The sequence below is a fragment of the Molossus molossus genome, unplaced genomic scaffold (genome assembly GCF_014108415.1).
Source record: "Molossus molossus isolate mMolMol1 unplaced genomic scaffold, mMolMol1.p scaffold_m16_p_6, whole genome shotgun sequence".
NCBI classification, from domain to species: domain Eukaryota; kingdom Metazoa; phylum Chordata; class Mammalia; order Chiroptera; family Molossidae; genus Molossus; species Molossus molossus.
Genome location: NW_023425399.1, coordinates 64,470,700 through 64,492,389, shown reverse-complemented (window position 1 = coordinate 64,492,389; position 21,690 = coordinate 64,470,700). Strand labels below are relative to the sequence as shown.

Here is a 21,690-nt window from a genome sequence, read left to right as displayed (position 1 = left end):
CATAATAAACTCTGTGTCCTAAGGAAACTCGCCAAGAAGCGGAAGGAGACCATGAGCAGCACCCGGCAGGAGATGACTGTGATGGTGAACTCCATGGACAAGAGCTACGCCGAGCAAGGCACAAACTGCGACGAGGCTTTCTCCTTCATGGACGCGCAGAATCTGAACGGGAGGTGTAAGTGGCTTCTTGGTTTCTCATACATCTCTCTGGTTTTTCAGATTTCCAGACAGTACTGGAGGATTAAAAAAACAAAAACTTATGTCTTATTGGTTTCTCCAGTCCTTTAAACAGTCCTGAACACTTCTCCACGTGCCGTGGGTTGCTTGGGTGAGATAACACTGTGAAGGCGATAGGGCCAGATCCGAGCAGAAAGGAAGCCACAGTTAGGTTTCTGAAAAGACTTACAGAGCAATAGCACAAAGTCTTCTCTCCTCTCCAAGAAGAAGGCACCTGCTTCTCATCTTCCTTTTGTTGTTTAGATGCTATTTGTAAGCTAACCAGGTGTGGAATTACACAAGGGAAGCCTGTTATAAAACAGCTCACTAAATGGCAATAAGAAGTTAATTGTTTATTTGTTTAGCTGACAGGTTCTGCCTTCTTTATTATAGGACTATTAGTGGCAATTAATAAGTTAAACTGTATTTCCACTTCACAAATCTTACATTCCGCACCAGGTGGGTAAACCAAGCTCAGCTGACACCTTCCCATATGAACACCTGTGATCCAGGTACGAGGCATTATTTTAGGAAGCTGACAATTACATTGATTATACAAAATACAAAAAGAGCAGTTGTTGTGTACCTGGTAATCTCAGAGACCAGAAGTAAATCCCATGGTGTATGCCTGACTTGGTTTTATGGCCCTGCTGGGTTCAAGGTCAGAGGTGTCTTTACCCTGTGAAATCCATGCCACAGACTGCCGCTCATTCTGGCTCTGTAATCAGGATGTAGGACAGCATGGAATGGAACAGAAGTGCACTGTCACCATCACTAATAGAACTGTTAAAGGCTGGGGACCTCCTGACTGAGAAGCATGGGGATCTGGTCTCTGGAGGGAGAGGGCAGATACCAGGGTGGACAGCATGTGCTTGGGTCCTGACCGTCCATGTGGCCTGTCCTGACTCTGCAGCTTTCCCCTATCCACTTGTCCTCTCTCTAGTCACCACGGGCCTTCTCCCGTGCCTTGCCTTTCTCCTACACTCAACAAAGCTTGATAGACTGCAGTTGCCTACTTCTCTCTGTTTGCGGTGGCTATGGTTGTCCACCTATTCCTCCTTAGAGGTGCTCTATTTATTTATTCTACATGCATAGCTAGCCTGGTGGAGCAGGAGTCCAGGAGACACGGCTTTGACCCCAGTGGGCAGCCGAGCACTCATCATCTGTGGTCATTGTCCTTAGCCCTTTCCTGTCATTTTCAATGTAGGTGACAGAAGCTGTGGTGCCTCAGTACCCCACAAACAACACCTTACACGTTTTGCTTTATGGCACCTTTGTTGTGGGCTGGGATGGGAGAAGTCCTTCCCTCCTCAGACAATGTTAGAATTTTTGTAGTTGAAATTATTTCTTGAATGGCGCTATGTAAGGGACCACATAGATATATGTTCTTACTTTTCAGGATAACCTATTAATATTTCAAATTTTCTATTTCATGATGAAATTCCTCACAAATAAATATACTCATAAATGTGAATAGCAGGGGATACTTGCCTCTGGACAGGAAATTTAATTTGACACTACTTTTTAAAAAGTGAGTGTATCTGTGCAAATCCAGAAATGCTCATGCAAAGAGGACTCTGCAGAAGCCAGCGTCTGCTTCCAGGCAGCTCCTCTGCTGTTAGGCATTATTGTTTGCCTCCCATCGATTGTAGCCAATAGAAGAAACAAAGCAATAGGCACTCCATTTTCTTCCCACTCTTTGAACAATGAGTAGGTCTCATCGAATTCCACCCATCAGGACTGACCCCAGTGGTAAACTTTATCATAATGCTCTCTTAATGCCTTTAAAATAAGAGAGCAGTTACTGACGGAGGGAAAGTATTCATTAGACCACTGAGGGTTCAGCCCCAAACCTATTACAAATCTGAGAATGTTTGAGATCTTTTAGGGTTGGGAGAAAGTGCTAGCAATGGGGCAGTGAGTACCTTTTAGAAATGAGACAGCAAAAAATGAAAAAGGAGAATTTAAAAATAAGCACAAACATATATAATTTATTCACTGAAGCAAATGGGAGTTGTACATTAAAAGGAGGAAAATAGATCTGTATAGTGGGAATGAGTTTAATTTTTATACTAAAAAACAAAAGTATTTAAAATACCTTTTTTTAAAGGGGGGAAATAAACATAGTTTTTTTATATCTGCTTTGCACATTTTTACCTATCACATAACAATGACTGCAGGTAATAGGCATTATTCTTGCTGACCCTAGCATATTTTATAGGTACTCAGGTTTTTTGTTTTTATTTTCATCAATTGCTCTCTTTTTTCCTGTAGCTTACCATAAACATGCATTATAAATGTGATACTTTTCTATTTTAGAAAAATTATCTTGTGAATAATAGGCAGCCTGTGGGCTGGTTCTTCTTCTGTTATTCACTAACTCTACACTTTAAAAACATAAACATAGGTAAAACACCATCTTAAAGGAACTTCTCCAGGAGAGCTAAATATATTAATATGTCATCGGAATAAAGATAACATACAACATCCATTGGGAGTTGGTAGTGGTTCCATAATACAATGATGTAACTGGGTCAAACTCAACGTCTAATAGGTTACACACACACACACACACACACACACACACACACACACACATCACAGGAGTTAAAATTTAGACTTACATTTAACCTGTTTGAGCACATTCAAATTATTTATCTGTACACTTTCATGAAATTAAAGTGTTTTTAAATCACTAATCAATTTAGGCGTTGAAGAGAGTTAACAAACTAAAAATGAGAACTACCCAATTTCAGTGGAATCAGATAAATTGAATGAGATTGACTTTCCTCTTAATAACAGGGAGGAAAAGAAGGTGTAACAGTTAAATCTTGAGTGTTTCAGAGTAATATTTCAAATAAAAATAAGCACTTTGTAAGGACTGATAAGGCCAGTAGAATAATACACGGGCATACAGAGTTCACCTGATGTGTAACGTGCGTGAAACATCGCCTTTATTTTTCATAAACCAGGTTATAGCATTGTGGAAAGTTCCCTGAATATCCAAAATTTGAGGAAGGAGAGGATTTTGCAAACTATAAAAATAATGTGCGGACACTTTCTCATACTCTTAGTTGTGAAAAATCAGTTCATCATGATGCTAGGTTTTACAAGCAAAGGCTAGAAATCAGACTCGAAGTCTAAATGAATTTCTTGATTCAAAATGGCAGCTGTGGTTGTTGGTTTTTCTTCATTTGTGGTGGGGTAAGAAAATCTTTTAAATGATAAAAGAGTGCTTGTCCTCTAAAAGACAAGTAGTGCCCCAGAGACAGCAGGAATGGCAATATTGACCATGGAGACTCAGTAAACCTATGATGTTTCCTCAGTCAAGTCTATACCAGCATGGTGTCCCTGAAAGGGATCTCATGTTTTCAGGTATTATTGCTTCTCCGCATCTGCTGACTAGCCTTTCTCTTATTTACAGCTGTGTCTTCACCATCATCCTTTACAATGAAAACAAACACACTGAGTACATCGGTGCCTAATTCCTATTACCCAGGTAATAGACTTTTCCATTGTTTCATCTTTTCATGAGCCTTAGCAGTCAGATTCAATCAGTGCTCACTTTGCTGTCCATGATGCTTTGGGAGCTTAATATGTTTGATGTCTTATAACCCGATGCTTTCTGTGGCTTTCTGTGGGAATATTGGGGGCCTTTCATCAATCATTTACTGTTCTTTCTCTTTTTACTTTCTCTGCATTGACCTGCTTATGATGTATGACAGACCCATTTGTGCCAACTGCAATTTTAGGTGAGAACATTTCCCTTTATCATAGTTTATTGCAGGAGTAATGTAGAGAGTCAGTGGCCACTCTGTGGGAGACTGGAATTTAAATTCTGTGTGATGCAGTGGTTGCAAGCAGGACAAGGGGGTAGTGGGTGGCCTGGAGTGGGGTGGGGGCAGGGAGTAGGGGCATAGATAATACAAAGACTTTCTCCAAATAGTCTCCATTGGTAAGAAGAGTTTGCCTCATGCATGATGGGAATGATACCAAAAGGGTCAAATGAACAATCCCAGCTCCAGTAGTCTCCCTTTTTGTGTTCCAAACTCAAAGTCAAGTCTGATGTCGTGAAAAACCACAGTATGTAATCACTTAGCTGTTTACTTCCAAGAGCTGAGTTCTGTCCAATGTGACAGTTGTAAAAGTGAAAATAGCTTGTTATTTTCACTTACTGCTAAGCACTAAAAACTTCGATTTCAAAAATAGCAGTTTTCTAATTATGCCAAATGTTATGCAGAAAAAATGATCACAATAGAGTTTTGGCCCCCACCTCTCCTCAGAGACACTCGGGGCACTCCAGGATTCCAAAGTGCCTGTGAACACGGGAATTTCAAAGGAGCTAACGTTCCCAACAGCAAAATAGCAAGATGGCACTTTATAATCACATGGTTTATTATGTGTCAGATGTCACTAGAAATGAAATAAAAAGCTAGGAATAAAATGTGGGGGAAAATGCATTGAAAGTATGAAATGTTCCCAGTGGGGAGTTAAAGGGGGAAAATCCCATTTGTCCGGTATAAGAAGGATAAGGAGAAATAGCATTACCTGGCTGCAAAATGGCATTACCGAACTAGCATGAGCTGCTCTTCATGGGAGATGCACACGTAACCCGTGTGTATCACAGCTGTGTTCTCCTTCTGCCACTAACCTTACCAAACGGAGCCCAACACAGCTGGCCTAGAGGTGTATAACACTTCACTGTAGCCAGAGCTCCGTCCTCAGCTGTGTGACTGCTGCCTCCTAATTCTCTTTACGAGGGTTTATATCTTTGCAACATAACTTTTCCCCCTGTGCTTCTCTTTTCTCTGAGTTGTTGAGATGTTTGTAAAGATGGTGCTCTTTTTTTTGCTTATGGTCTTTTCTGGGCTTAAGCAAATTCATTGCTTGAGGGAAAAATGAACTCGGAAGTTTCAGAAAGGACATAAATCAGGATTTTTGAATTTGCATCATTTTGGTGACTAACAAATAAAAGCCATTAAAGCACGCACATTTGAATACCAACTGTTAGGGAGGAAGCTGCATTTTTATTCTTTTCATTAGGTTCCTGAACAATGCAATCTGCACTCAAGATGACATTTGCAGAATCTTTTGATGGGCGAAGGTTTGCATTTCTTTGTATGCTGTAGCCTTCATTCCAATCCCTAGTAGATGGTCTGACCTGGGGGCGATGTGAGTGGGGAGTGCTGAGTGGTGCATTGTCAGAGGGAAGAAAATGTTCAGGTTTCACAGCAGGATTTAGATAAGCTTATTAAACAAATATCATTTTTTAAAGTTGCTGCTTCGTCATTACGAATGCTAATGACTTCTTATAAAGTTGGTTAGGCTTCTCTACTGAGAGAGATTCATTTGAACAGACAGTTTGAGGAGCAGAAAGGATGCGCATTGTGAAAAATAAGTCAACCAGATAGACAAATACCTGTCAGCATGTCTAGCTTATATATGTGCCAACATAACAAATGGTGGTGCTTGCAACTGTTCCTTCCACATTACGTGGTGCAAATGTGAATCTATATATTGAGTACTGAGGATTAGTGAGGTTATCACCTGAAACTAGAAAGAAAATAAGCTGTAAATCTACTCTGGCACTTTTTGAGAATAGTATGTTATCACTTAAGACACGAATAAATGTTTATTGTGACTCAGAGCTTGGCACAATTAAATCCTCTAGTTTCTCCACCTTTTATTCTCACAGGCTAAGGTGCCCAGCCCTAATGTACAGAGCTTTGTGCCTTTACATAATTGTCTTGCAAAAAAAAGATAGATAGATAGATAGATAGATAGATAGATAGATAGATAGATGATAGATAGATTCTCCCCGACCTCAAAAAGACAGCATTTATTTCACTTCAAGATTTTTTAGCTGGCTTGTTGAAAATTCAAGGTAGTTTATTAAATATAGGTAGAATTTATCTTCAGTTGTTAGAAAATAATCAGAACTGTTAGTGAGAAGCTTTATTTCTGATTTCCTCTTATGCATAATTTTTTATTTAAAAATATGTGAGTAAATTTTAACAAATATAGGAAATTAATGATAAATGATATGTTTTATCAGTAATAATTCTTTTTTAAGAAGTCGGAGGACACTGATTAATCACTAATGTGTATGGAATCAAGAATTTTTACTAGTTTAGGTGACCCAATTTCATAACAGATATTGCATTAGAAATTTTCTATTCCCTCTTTGATATCTAAACACTGGATAATAGTACTCTTTTCTGAAATGGTCTCGGTAGTGTTTAAATGCTTTAGGACAAGTCCACACTCGTAATGAGGCCAAGATGTCACACTGCAGTGGGAGATAATACATACAACAGTGACAGTGGTTTGAACCATGTGATTAAAACTTCCAGAAATGCCTAGCCCTGGATCAAAGTACTGCTCAGTTGCTGCAAGTGTATCCACATAAAAGGCCCAGATGATTCATTTAAGGGAAGTAAGTGTAGGAGGTTGGTCCACAATGGAGGGCATTTAATTATGTTCATCCCAAAAGGTACAAAACTGAGGGATGGAGAGAGGCACAGGGGGGAAACTAATTAATGTTCCATTTATTTTAGTACAGAGAAGAAACTTCCTGCTGGAGTAGCTAAAAGCTCAACAGATACAGTACTTCAGTGGCGATCCTGTATCCCACTTTACGAGCTTGGCAGTTGCCAGCAAGCAAATTTGATGTGAAAATTTCCCGGTTTATATGCGACTGGTCTAATAAAATGAGAACATACGAATTTCTAAATTTCAAAGCAATTCCAAATGAAAAAAATCATAAAATCAACTTACCACTCTTTTTATTTTGTCTTTGTGTCTTTAGCCACCTTGTAGTGATCCAGGTGCCATTTCAGCAACAGCAACATAGCTACACACTTGTGTACCACCTTTCATACCATGCATCCCCAGGTGCTTTGCAATGCAACTAGAAGTGAGGTTTCAAAACCAGGCCTAGCTGACCAAGCACCCTTGAACTAAGTTTCTTTTGGATTTGAACTTCTCAGTTTAAAAACAAACCCCATAGCTGAATTTCCTATTGATAAATAATCTGGTAATTTTTAAAAAAAAAATTGAACAAATTTAATTATTTATACCTAAAATCAAATTTGATTTAATATCCTCATTTTTAGTTACTTTGCATTATTTCTTTATGAGACACATCCTCAATTATAAAACAGCTAAAGGGATTCAGCATTATAATGAGTTAACCTGTAGAATATGGAAATCTTAATCTCATAGCACTTTCCTACACAAGACATTTTTTAATAGCTACAATTTCTGCAGTTAATTAATTGAATTTACTAGTAGTCTTTTATTAAAATATGGCCTTTTTAGGCTTATTTGACCAAATTTTAACATTAATTTTATAATACAATTTGGTTGACTTTTTCAAGAAATTTAAATAAGATGTGTCAAATACAAATAAGACATTTAGTCATTACTTGGTTCTTGGGGGATGGAAAGCAATTGTGATATCACTTTAATCTCCTTTTAGTTTGAGTACGTAAACACCTCCATCCTGACATGATGGGAGAATTGAGGCTTTGCCCTGAGACCACCTATGTATAGAAAACGTAACTGTAAAATTAAAGCACAAAATAAAAACTACCTGTAATTACTCACACAGTATTATTGCTTATGCCCTGTTTCCTTTTTCTCCTCTTTTCTCCTGATATGTATCTTCTTAAAAGTGCCAATCAATGGTAAGTTACCCATTCACCTCATGGAAAAGGTGTGGAGGGAGTGGGAGTGTGTTTCTCATCTGTAGATCCTGACAAAGCCGGCCGGCTCTGCTGTGTGTTGGCGTGCATGTTAGCCCCGTAGAACATTCCATGTGTGATGCGCTGGTCCACAGTATTTTGTCAAGCTTTCTGCTACTGGAGCATGCAAAGTGACTCATCACACTGAGTTCCCTCTTCTTTTCCGCTTTTCTTTGGTTTCATGTATCAAATCCATTCTCATTGCTAATAGAAGCCAAACCATTTTGTGCACTTTTACTTTGCTCACAGAACATTTGTACAGAGTTTATTTATTTCATCATACAAATTAGACAACGAATCTTCGGAAGAAATACAAGACTGGTTTTACACCAGGCCTTGATGAAGTTTCAGGCGGAAACTTCTATGAACTTTAGCACCCAAAGTTCTTATCAACCAGCTTCGTGAAAGCAATATATCGTTTGGACTGCTTTGTAAAAACCAAGATTTCTGCCTCATTCCTGTCAGTATTGCCAATCCCATTTAAATTTCTAAACATTTAACTTTTCTTTTTTGCTAAACCATTGTAGGGATTATTGCAGCTATAGGTTGAAGGGATGTCAGCCGCAACTTCTTAGCATTTTCGATGACTTCAACAAAGCCTGCTGATTCACCCTCACTTCCTCCATGCCTTCTTTTCTAGATGAAACCCACACGATGGCCAGCGACACCAGCAGCTTGGTGCAGTCCCACGCGTACAAAAAGCGCGAGGTGGCCGAAGTGCCCTACCAGACGGGGCAGCTCCACCCCGCCATCCGGGTGGCAGACCTGCTTCAACACATCACGCAGATGAAGTGTGCCGAGGGCTACGGCTTCAAGGAGGAATACGAGGTGAGCAGAAGCTCAGTGCCAGGGCCCCTTCTCAGCCTTCCTGGGCATCATGCCAGGGACTGTGCTTCCCAACTTACTCAGCCAGCCAGTGGGACTCCATGAAGGCTGCCAGAGGAGACCAGGTATTTCAGCTATGGCTCCATTCCCAGCAGGTGGTAAGATTTATTACTAGGAAGCTAACATGTGTTAAATGGAAAAAGGAGGGCCACTTCACCTTTTCCCTTATTTTACATAAATGTGCAATGAAAGCAGAGACCAGCCAGGCTCTCTTCCCCATACTTGATCACTTTGTTGGCTTTTTCTATAATTGAATGATGTTAAATCCTAATAATTTTATAGTAGTTATCTCAGGAAGAAAATGCCTACTTAAAACAATTATAGACCAACCAGCTATGTCATGTGGAGGAGATTAGAGGGACTGGCTAGTGTCATAGCAGCGACAGCTTGTTGTCCTGCCAGCAGAGAGCACGTCGCAGTCCTGGGATCTGGTGCGGACAGCTTTCAGGGTGTTTGCGGGAGCAGTGACATTCTCTTACCCTATGTGAAATGTGGGGCTCATCTCTTTCACTGCCTCTGTCATTAGCTGATTCTTTTGGAAAGTCATTTAAGAATTGAAAAGAATGAATAGATTTGAAGAAGTCTGATTCAAAGAAGCCCGTGTTTGAGTGTATGAGTGGAGGGAGTAGATTTCTCTTTTTACTTTGTTAAAATTAGTGAAGATACAGTAGCATGCTTAGAGTAAAAATAGGATTATATAGTTATGTGGTTTTTAAAATCTTAGAATGTGTTTCTGGTGCTGTATTGACCTGACTGGCCCACAACTGAAGAGCACCTTGACTGGAATGAGAGTATTTTTGAAATCAGTTCCTACTATCTGTATATTCTACATGTTTCAAATTGCTTCTTTCTCCTCTTGGGAAACACTGATGACACTTCATTTTGTGTCCCAGATGCCACGTTGTCTTAGGTTTAGCTCCATTTCTGAGCTTACTGGCCAGCTTCGTTACACGGTGAGGGCCGTGCCACTGCCGCGGCTGGTCTTTGAAGACAGGTCTTCAGTCCAGCGCAGACAGACAGACATACTTGGTCTGCTGACATGCGCATTCCCCTGTGTTGCCAGTGGCCCTCTGTCCAGGAGACTGCAAAGCCAAGGAAACTAACTCACACCAGCCCCAAGAGTTTGCTTCAAGTCCGGGAAATATTTTCAGATGAAGTTCTGTATTTCAGCAACCCAGAGATTGTATTTAGCAGCTATTTTAGTTTTACCTTTAGTGATTTATAATTCAGTGAGATTGTCTGCCTTTGCATATTTCCTCATACACTTTTAAAAGCTAGCTTAGGTATTAACAGGTTTAAGAATAAGAGTTCCAAAAGCATTAATATCTTATGAAAGACAAAATTAAGTTACTGAGAAAATATAAGCCTAATGAATAGAGGCAATGTCTGAGTTCTATCCAGTATTCTGAATGCAGATATTGCTCAAATGTTTATTGAAGATATTAATGTCAGAGAGATTAGTTATAGGCTTAAATAACAATTCATGAAATAACCCGATTCCAAATTTTTATGGACTATTTAAAAATATCTATTTTGTCCCTTCCTGTAATATACTATAAATGATACATATTTGAAAGTGTGCAAAAAAATATTTTCTATTCAGATATCCTACAGAAATATGATTTGTAAGTGCAAACTGAAACAATTTATACTCATTTTAAGCATATTATAATTCACGATTCATTGAGTTGTGATACTTCGAAATAAAATGTTTTGTTAATTAATTATACTTCAAAATACTATTTTTTCTTATTCTAACTAGTCAGTGGATCAGAAAGGACTGCTTAAAAGTAATATAGATAAGTGTATCAAGTCATCACCTCATGTACCTTAAACTCACATAATGTTATATATCAATTATATCTCCATAAAGCTGGGGACAAAAGTAAATATTTAAACACTAAAACCATTATTAGTTGTTTTTGGAAAAAAAAAAAAAAGGAAGTGCCCTGGCCGGTTTGGCTCAGGAGCGAGAGCATTGGCCCGCAGACCAGAGAGACCCGGTTTGGTTCCCGCTAACGGCACGTACCTCAGTTGCGGTTAGTCCCTGGCCCTGGTTGGTGTCATGTGGGTCACAACCAGTCAATGTGTCTCCCCCCACCTTCCACTCTGTCTGAAGATAAATGCAAAAAAATGTCCTCAGGTGAGGATAAAAAAAAAAAGGAAGGAAGGAAGGAAAAAAAATGAAAAAACAACATATACTAGAGAGGAAAGCAGGAACAAATAAGAAGGTGCTATTGGGAGAAATAAAACAGAAAATTCTGTTAGGAATAATCCTAGTACTGAGTAATTTTCAGATGATTAAATACCCCTGGGGGGGGCAGGGTGCTGGTGTTGGCGGGAGGACCCTGGTGGGACAGAGTAGCGGGAGTGGGAGTAAGGCTGGTACTTGGGTAAACGTGTACAGTGGCTACAGGGAGAGGGGACGCCTGCTTAGCTGTGTCTCTCCGCCAGCCTGGAGCTCTGCCTTTGGCATCCTTGCCTGCATGTGTCGCTAAGTTACATGCTCAGATCTTTTCGAGAGGCACAGCCAAGCTGATGGGAATTAAAGGAGCAGTGAACCATCCCATGCTATATTTACTCTGCTCTACATTCTCTAACCTTAGGGAATATTGATTCTAGTGTGAATCTGCAAAATCCTCAAGCAGTTATTCAGGTACCTCTTTGACTTGTGCTATGAAGTCTGCGTCTTTCTTTTTACCTGCACTAAGAGTCAGGAGTGTTGTGCTGTCTGGTGTAGTGTGAGCCTCTCAGGGCAGAGACTGGGAGGCCCTGGTGTGGGACATGGCTCTGGAGCCAGACCGCCTGTGTTGCAACTCAACTCTGCTTTCTACTACTAGCTATGTGACCTTGAGAAAGTTATCTAACATCTCTGGCCTCAGTTTCCTCATCTGTAAAATGGAATAACTGATTATCAATCTCATAAAGTTGTATGAGGATTAACCCACTTAATGCATTATAAATGCTATAACTGTATCTGACATTGAGTTGAAGTCTTAGCTAGTAAAAGAGAAAAATAATAACTAATACAGAGTGGGACAAAAGTAAGTTTACAGATATCAAATGGAAAATAGTACAATAATTAATAAATAATACAAGAGTAAACTGTTTCACCTATTCACAACCATAAACCTACTTTTGCCCCACCCTGTATAAGATCCAAGAGCAGAACTGCACAGTGTTCTTCATAGGGACACTGTCACATTGCGGTTCAGCACATCTGTCATCTCTCATGCTCAGCACTCTGAGGATGCAGGGAGCCCCTCACTTTGTGGAAAGGGCTCAGTATATAGAGGTAGGTAATTTCCCTAGTATGTATCATATATCATCAAAAGCTCCCATTGAAAAGTAACTTACATAAGTAGGTAGGTTTGATTCTGTGGATAAAATTTGAGAACTAAGAAAATAGTACGTTTAAATATATGATATCACCTTTAATTGCTAAAATAGTCTTTTCATATCTGCTAGGTAAGTCCTGAGGAATAGTGTAACTAGAGGCCACAGAATAGTCTTTTTTTAAAAGGTTCTACTGGTGGTTTTGGCAAAGCAGGATTTAGGGGGAAGTTGAATAATTGCACTCAGTTCACCAGAGAACACTGAGCAGGTGCTGTGACTCTGCAGGGCTGGGTGCCCCGCCCTCAGAAAGCTCACTCTGCAGGAGGTGCAGCCACATAGGAATTGCAGTGGGTTCAACCCCACAAGAGAGAATTGCAGGGCTGCTTTTAAGGCCACTGGAGACACCTGAGCCAGCCTGGAGTGCAGTCCTGGACATGGATGACTTTTTCCTTAAAGGATGAGTGGGGGTTGGCCAGGAGAAGATGAAAGAGCAGATTCCAGGTAGACACAAAGTATAACAGAGTACACTGAGACGTTGGCCTGAATTTCAGGAGGGGCAGGTGGATGCAGATAGTCAGGGTTCCAGTCGTGAAGGGCTCCGTGTGTCCTACCGAAGAGCTTGGATGTCATTCTGGAAGCCATGGGAAGGAAGAAAGACGCAGATAGCATAAGTCTCATTCCTGCACTTGGATGAAGATCTATTTAGTATAAACAGCTTAACTTTTAAACATTATTTGTACAAGGCATACAGGAATTGATTGAAAGATAATAATCAATACCCAAAAAAGAAAAGGGGCGAGGGAGAATATATTACAGAGAAAGTATAATATGAACTACATCTCTCTGTCCATGTTCAAAATGCAGCATGCTTGGCCTGGCCCTAGTCGCAGCAGTGAATTGCATCAGGACTCAAGAGAGTCTCCAGTTGCTACTGTGACTCCGCATAATCGTCCTGTGGGTCTCTCTGGTTTTCTTCACTCTATGTACACCAGGAAAGCCAGCTATAGATTATAAAATAATTTTCAAACAGTGACTTTTTCTCTGTTGACAGTGATTCAACCAATTCGTCTTTATCTTTTCCAAGACAGAAATGTCTGAAAATTGGTCTAAACGCTGGGAGGATTTATTACCATTCAAGTAGATGACAGAACTGTGTCCAAACAAAGGGGAAAGCAAGTGGTGGGAAGAAACGAGCAGCACTCAGTGCAAATTTTGTATTTGATTTTGTCCTAACAAGATCGTCATATGGCATAGCTCACTGGGGAAATGCAATAATTTGATGCAAAAGAATCTCAGACATGAATCACAATAAAAAAGTAAACATGCCGCATTGAACAGAAAATGGCATATTGTCTGTGGAGAGTGGATCAGGGATCTCTGGAGAAAGAAGAGGTAGAAAGGGCAGGTTTGTGTACTTTGCTGTGAAAGAGGAGCTGGTTCTCTTTCCCAACAAGCAGTCTGTGCGAACCCCTTGGGGGAAAAAGCTGTGAATTTACCAAAAATGAAAAACAGAAGTAGCTAAACTCAAGGGGAACAGTGTAGGACTGAGCCGACCTGTTCCTGCAGTTTTCTGGGCCTGTGTGACCTGGAGTCAAAGAGGGCGACTGGCCACCCTGACACCACAGCTCTGCTCTGAGCCCACAGGCCGTCCAGACACTGGGACCTGCGCCCGCCCCTTCTCCCTGCTCCTGCAGTGGTGGAGCCACAGGCCCCCACCGGGGACCCCGCAGGGCTGGAGAGTGAGTTTCTTCCTTCTCTAGTCCCCAAAAGGTCTTCTTTGGTCCTCAGTTGTTTTTTAACTCATTCTACATCTCTGGGCATCCAAGCAGAAAGAGATTAACCTACTGTGCAAAAACAGCCATGTGATTCTGAAAGAGTACATTTTTCTGTCATTGTAAAATTAAGTTAAAAGAAGGACAGCAATTTAAAACTACTCCCAGATAGGGCATTCTGAGAAACACAGATGACACTGTTTTATTAGCTGATAATCGATAACCCTCTGGGGCACAGAAGTTTATTTTCCAGTTACTACAGCTGAAACTTACAAACCCAAGTAACTCTTGGGAACCTACTGTTCAAAAAGTGTATATGTGTGTATATAAATATTTAAATGTATTTAGAAAAACATTATCTATTTTACCCCACCTAACTGTATCCTGTGTATCTCTTTAAGGTACAAACAGTGGTGATTAATTTTATAATTGAACATGGAGATTGTTTTTAGCTCAGTTTGAACTGGAGAATTAAAGACATTATGCCCAAATCTTCAGGTTTCAGTACAACTATGTATTTTTTCTAAGGAATCTGGACTTTCTTTAAACATATCTATCTCCTTTTAGCTCCTTGTATTTCTTTTTTAAATGTGTGGGTTGTACATTTTTTCTTCTCATCCTTCCCCCTGTTTTCTAAGTAAACCAACAGATTTGGAAAAATGCAAGGACAGTGTCATGTTCAGTGCCTTCATCTACAGCAGCCCCTCCTTCTCCAGAAGGAGTACATTCCAAGACCCCAGTGGATATTGTGAATAGTACCAAACCCTATGTATACTATATTTTTTTCTGTACATCCGTACCTATGATACAATTTAATTTATAATTTAGGCAGAGTAAGAGATTAACAACATAACCATTAATAAAATGGAACAGTTGTAATATACTGTAATAAAAGTTATATGAATGGCTTTGGGGCCATTGTTAGGTAAAATAAGGGTTACTTGAACACAAGCACTGCGGTACTATATAGTCAGTATGATAATCAACGTGGCTACTAAGTGACTAATGAACAGGGACCACACACAGCTTGGAGATGCTGGACAAAGGAATGAATGATTCATGTCCTGGGCAGGCTGAGGTGGGAACATGCATGATTTCGTCACACTTAGAACGATGAGCAATTTAAAACGTATGAATTCTTTATTTATGTAATTTTCCTTTTAATATTTTTGGACCACGGTTGACTGCAGGTACCTGAAATTGTGGAAAATGAAACTATGGAAGGGAGGGACTACTGCATATTTGACAAAGTTGTGACAAGTTTAGAAGGAATTATCATTAAAACATCTCACTTGCCCTCCCAAATCTGTTTATTTACTTGCCTCTCACTCCAGGGAGGCCAATGAAACCTTCAAAAAAAAACACTCCCTGGAAACTACCTTTTCTCTGTGGAGGTCACAGTTACAATTCCCTGTTCAGAATGGACAGGCCCCTGGCTGAGAAGACAGGGCCGGATCTCAGATGGGCCAACAGCAGAGCCCATGGGAGAGGACCCAGGTGCCTTGTCTTTCCCTGGGAGGTTAGTTGGCAGAGGGAGAATTGCATGTACTTTTGGAAAAGTTTTAAGAGCAGAGCATATCAGCGCCTTTGTTGAGTCTTGAAAACGGAGGCAGGGCAGGGGGAATAATAGATACTTGGTGTTACTTAGCTGATAGGACCATTGTCTGACACAGCTGGTTCCATGCTTCTGTGCGCCACCTGCCCCGGCGGAGGCACTCACTTCACTCACCTCCAGCCCACGCGCTTTTCAGATGAGCTTTTCAGTTCCCATTTCATATTCTCAGGCACCAGCTGAGTCAATCAATTGCCACAATCAGTGCAGATTATTTTCTATCCCACAGGATACAAAACAAACAAAACAAAACCATTGAAAGCTAAGGACGGGAGTTGGGGAGTGTTGGCAAGCCCTGTAAATGCATTAAGACTCACAACAGCTGTACCTCCAGTGGCTGTCACAGCCAACTGAGTTTTGACAGGTTTTTTCCTATAATTATCATGGTGATGCAGAGCCAGGTTCATAACAAAATGACAGAAACTTCTATCTGAAAATTTGAGGTTACTTCAAGCTATTTTGGGCAAGTCAAGTATATATGTTTATGGATACTTTCTTGTAGATAAATGCTTCTGCATGTTTTAAATAGTGCAATAGAGATGGTTGATTATACCATAAATCCTCGATTTATATTTTTATAAACTATAAATATGAAAGTGTTTATTTTATTTATTGCATGTTCCAGTTTGTCATGGTCATTTTCAGGACCTCTTAGGTGTTAGTTGATTTTCTTTAAAATACAGTTTCCTTTTGCCCATGCCCCTGATAATATCGTGTGTTAAGTTCAAACTTCAGAAAATTTGATTAAAAATGATTTCCTGCAACTCTCCATTTCCAGTTTGTTTGAAGCACTTCTAGTCAACTGTCTGGTTTTCATTTTGAAATTTGTCAGTATTTTTCTACCCTGGGGAGTTAAGCACTTTTTCTACTTATTAACATGCTTTTAGTGCCAGATGCCATTAACCACAGGACCCCGCCCACAGAGACTGTGCATGTGCCAGTGTCCTGGCAGCTGCTGACCTCACGAGCACCTGGTATCACTTGCATGGTGTCACCTCCCACTAACTTGGTCTCGCAAGTTTGGGCACAGTCGTCGATGCCCCTCCTCTCCCTCACCTCCACATCAGCAGGTCACAAGTCCTAACTACTTCCTCTCTCCTCCAATTTTTGTTCCATCCCTTCTCGTTCCTCTCGGTTCCCATTTACCTGGCCGTCATCTCTGGCACGCGCCATTATAAGAGCCCCCAACTTATCTCTCAACATTCAGTCTCCCTCTGCAAATCTGTCCTCCACTCTGCAACCAGTTTTCTGCATAAAACAGATATTATCACACTTGACTAATGCTCAAATATCTGCTGTGAATCCTTTCCAGGAAGAAAGACTCCTCTGCGTGGCATACTCACCCTCCATGGTGTGGCCTTAGCCTGCATTTTGGGCTTTAATTTTAATCACAACTACTTTCTGCCATGTGCCTTATGGTCTAGCTCTTCTGACTCCCTTGCCATCTCTCACACCTTGTCTCTGAGCCGGGCTTCATGCTGTGGCTCTGCCTTGGTGAGCTCTGGCTCCTCCTTCACTTGCCAAGCAAGTCCTTTCCGGTACAGCTCACACAGTGCCTCCTCCTGCAGCCTCCCCTGGTCGCCAGAAGCAACCATTCCTTTCACATCTCATGGCTCTGTGTTTGAATAACATAGTAAGCAACACATTAATTGATAATGTAGTGGGCAATGTATTAATTGAAAATATAGTGGACAATGTATTAATTGATAATATAGTAGACATGTTAATTGATAGTACAGTGGACAGTATATTAACTGATAATACAGTGGTCAATGTATTTATAATATAGTAGGCAGTATATTAACTGATAATATGGTAGGCTATGTATTGATTGATTGATCCCATAGATATTTGACAAACACTGTTAAGTTCCTTTATATTTGCTGAATTGATTTCTTTGTACTTAAACACATATAACTGATCTCAGAGGGGAAAGGGTAGAAGGGATGGGAAAAGATTAACCAGAGAACATATGTGCATAGCCCATGGACTCAGACAATAATGTAGTGAAGGCCTGGGGTGGGGCAGAGGCTTGGCAGACGGGGGTGAAGAGGACATCTGTAATACTGTCAACAACAGAAAAATAAATGAATAATAAAACAAGAGATAAAAAGATAACTAAAACAATTAAAAAGATAGGTAAGAGTATTAAAAATATATGCTCAGAATGGTACAAATCATCAAGTCGGATCAAGTGCGTTAGTGGCGTCTGACCAACTTGAGCCTTACCAATACTGATCGTATGGTATTGTCTGATCATTTGACCCACTGAATGCCAACCATATGTTTAGAAATTTGAACAAATATTTGTAATTCATGTTTGCTTAAAATTTTTTATATAACCACTAATAAAAATAATAGAGAATTATTTAGGTGAAATTCAATGCATTTCATAATGTGACTATTTCAAGAGATAAACTATATATCATCATATACAGTTTCAGAGCTCATAAAGGTAATTTGTGTTATCATGGATGTATTTTACTGGGGAACAAAGTGTTGAGGAGTAGATGTTTCATTGTCTTGCTTGCCTCTTAGAATATTGATGATGTTGTTGATAGTATCTACCTTTGTCTAACACCTAATGTATCAGCACTATACAAAGACACACACACACACACACACACACAGATGTATTTCTAACCACAAGACTATGACATTATTATCATACCTATTGTACAGATAAGGAAATGACTCAGAATTTAAGTAACTTGACAAAGGCCATCCTGCTATGGAGGGGTAGAATTTATTCCATAATCTATTGACTCTAAAGTCCATGTTCTTTCCAATACTTGTCACTTCGTCATGCAACACCACAGGGATATAAACCTATGGGAATTAACCTTGTGTTTTATTAAGTTGACTTGTGATTCCATTGAAAGAGTATTATTTTTTCTGTGTGCAGTTTTGTTTGCTTTGAAGTGTTCTGTCTTTTGGCAGAAGACCCATCCAGCCCTGAGGGCCCCGTTGACAGTGACAACTCTGGTGTTTTAACATCTCAGCAGCAGCAGATGCTGCCCATTAACCTCACTCAGTCCCCAGCCCTGAAAGTGAGGTCACTCCGACATTGCTCCTCTCTAGCTCTGGTTTTTCATTGTCGAGAGATGCAGGAAAATCATTCTGCAGATATCTGCCAGCCTGGCTCATCAAAACCCACTAGGAGCTAAAATCCAGCTACAGCTCTTGAGAGCATGGATTCTATATGCTACCTCCCTGGACTATTACTACCATCCAACCCAGTAGAGAGAAAAAGGGAGAAGGGAGAGAGAAAATGAATGTTTAACTTGAGTTGTGTGTGAAAGCCAAGGTTTTCTAAAAGATTCTCTCTGGAAGATGTTGAATCTTTATTCAGTGAGATAATACAACGTAATAATGACTGTTATGTTACCTGGATCTCTGTCATCTGTGATAACAGGATATCCTCTGTTAATTGGAACACATTAACTGGATTTCTAGCCTCCAGGCAGAACCAAGGTAATACCTTTAAACTTTGAGTAACTGAAACAAAAAATAACCAGCTGAAAAGTAAATTATTTTCAAAGAACAGTATTGTATAGTAGAAACAATAATAGATTCATCAGAAGACTTGGATCCCAAGTCCCTAACCTGTTATGTCTCTGAAGAGTCTCTGCTGAGACCCTAACACTGGACCCTTGAGCAAATCACTCAGCTCTATTGAAAGCAAGTCAATCGGTCGGAAGACCAAGTACTCACTAAGTGTTGCTGATATTAGTAGTATCCTTACCTCAGTGGTGCCTGACTTCCTGTTTGGATGGATATTCCTAGTGGGTGGTGGTCACTGCTGTGAATAGTGTCATTACTTGGCATCCACAGGACGTTCTCTGGCTTCCTCTTCCAGGGTTGAATTTATTCAGCATTTCTCAGTGAGGGGGTTTCTGTCCCGATACGCCCTTTTTATCTTTCACCTCCTCTCTCTTTTCCCATTGCAACCCATTCTCTTTCTCACTTCTAACCCCCACCCCATCTCCAAACACTAGGAACTCTGAGTTGAGAGGATATGGTAATGATATTACACATACTTGTATTAAGCCCTCAAGTTTCTGAAATGTGTTTACGATCATAGTTTCATTACATCTCTGATCCCCACTGTCCTAGTTTTTAAGGGTCATGAATAATAAGGAAATATATGGATAAGTGTTTTAAATTACTTAATTTATTTCATATTTCATATTGTATAAATTCACATTATTGTCACATGTATTATTCAGACCAAAATAATATTGAATCAGAACCGATAATCTTTTTAATCTGTCATATCACTGAAAAGAAAGAGAATATGCTGACTTTTTCAATTTCTTCTATTGCATTTTCTAAAATAAAAGTAGTTTTATATCCATGATGGAATTCATCTATATTATTCAATATCTTATAAATTTAAAAACATTTTTATTCCCTTTATCATCTATCCTTGTCCTTTAGGGATACATGGAAAACCTTTTATCCGTTTACTTCAGGGAAATTATACAAGAGATACTGAATAATTATAATGTATTCAGTGTTAATTATAAATACACAGCATATGTTTTTATATGTATTGTATTTATGTGCTTTAAGTAATTATGCATTTGAGTTCCTTGCCAGTTTTATGGTTAAATATTTTACTTGGCTGATTACTAGGTGTATTTTAAACTTATTTCTTGAAACACGAAGAGAATATACTATAAATCTAATTAACATGATTTATCTGCCTAAAGAGAGTGCTTGGTTTTATTTTTTCTCTATTTTAATAATGAGAAACAGTCATAAAGGATAGAGAGTAGCAAAATATGTTTTTTAAGGTTTGCAAGTCCTGATTTATTATTATTGCCTTCAAAAGAAACACATAATTTTTGAAAATATATTTTTTATTGATTTGAGAGCTAGATGAGAGAAACATGATTGGTTGCCTCCCACAAGCACCCCAACCAGGGACTGAACCTGCAACCTGAGCATGTGCCCTGACTGGGAATTGAACCAGTAACCTTTTGGTGCATAAGATGATACTCAACCAACTGAACCACACTGGCCAGGGCAACAACACAAAATTTTTTAAAGAAATTTGAAAATTTAAACAAAGTACTATAAAGAAAAAAGATATAAATCACTCGTAAGCCTGTTACCAGTTTTCAGTAAGTTTCCATCCAATATTTTAATGCATTGGAATATTTATATAAATAGTTTTATATCTTGTTTTTCCACTTAAGATTACATCACAGATATTTCTTATGCATTTGTTGTGAACATTGCTATGAATGATTCTTTAGATTTACCTTCATAATTTCCTATGGATGGATTTCAAGAGGTGGAATTACTGGTTCAAAATGCATAATGTGCTTAAGGTTCTTTATGCATATTGACAACTTGCTTTCTGGAAAAGAACCAATTCACAGTCATCATCAGCTTACTCCATGAGAATGCTTACCTCAACACACTGGCACTAAAATCAGCATTCATTTTTGTTATTAGTCTTTGCCAGTTTAATAGGTGAAAAAATAGTATCTCTTTCTTGTTCCATTTGAAATTAGACATGTTTTCATATATTCACTGGCCATTCAGAAAATTTTCTTTTCTGAATTATTCTTTTTTATTTTTCACTAGGGTGTAAATGTCTCTTATGGATTTGTATGACCTCTTCTAAGGCCTGCCATGCTTTTCTTTGGAAATGTGTTGGCTGTTCCTAGGCTTTGTGCTTCCATAGTTTTAGAATTTCCTTGTACGTGGAAAATGTGGACATGCTATAAAGTCAGCCTCATGAAAAACTGTAATTTTGTTTAGAATTGCATGTAATCCATTTATAAAACTTGGAAGAATTACTTCTCGGTAATATTGGATCTTCCTATTCATTCATGGTTTCTGCTTCCCTTTATATGAATCTTCTTTTATATGTTCCGATAAAGTTTCAAAATGTTCTTCATAAAATCTTGTACATCCTCTCGTTATGTGTACTTTTTTGCTATGACAGTAGTATCTTTTAAAGTTACATTTTCTTTTTACTTCAAGTATACAGAGTACATATACACACTTATTCATTATTGCCTTTATATATTGCTCCTTTGTCCAGAACCATTTTCAGCAATCTTCATTTCAATCATTTGTAGATTGTTCTGGACTTTGCCATGGATAA

General features: G+C 39.2%; 1 protein-coding gene across 6 annotated transcripts in view; it reads left to right on the top strand.

Moving 5' to 3' along the window:
• The window catches only part of PTPRM (protein tyrosine phosphatase receptor type M), an 839,861-nt gene that overhangs the window by 665,590 nt on the left and 152,581 nt on the right, over positions 1 to 21,690 (top strand). For 2 of the 6 annotated variants that reach the window (XM_036244600.1, XM_036244602.1), the window contains 5 exons: positions 24 to 175; positions 3,641 to 3,715; positions 3,942 to 3,968; positions 7,893 to 7,904; positions 8,602 to 8,789. In XM_036244600.1, the coding sequence (XP_036100493.1) occupies positions 24 to 175; positions 3,641 to 3,715; positions 3,942 to 3,968; positions 7,893 to 7,904; positions 8,602 to 8,789 (454 nt within the window). The remainder of the gene's footprint in view (positions 1 to 23; positions 176 to 3,640; positions 3,716 to 3,941; positions 3,969 to 7,892; positions 7,905 to 8,601; positions 8,790 to 21,690) is intronic. The other 4 variants (XM_036244603.1, XM_036244601.1, XM_036244605.1 and 1 more) reach the window with 2 other exon arrangements.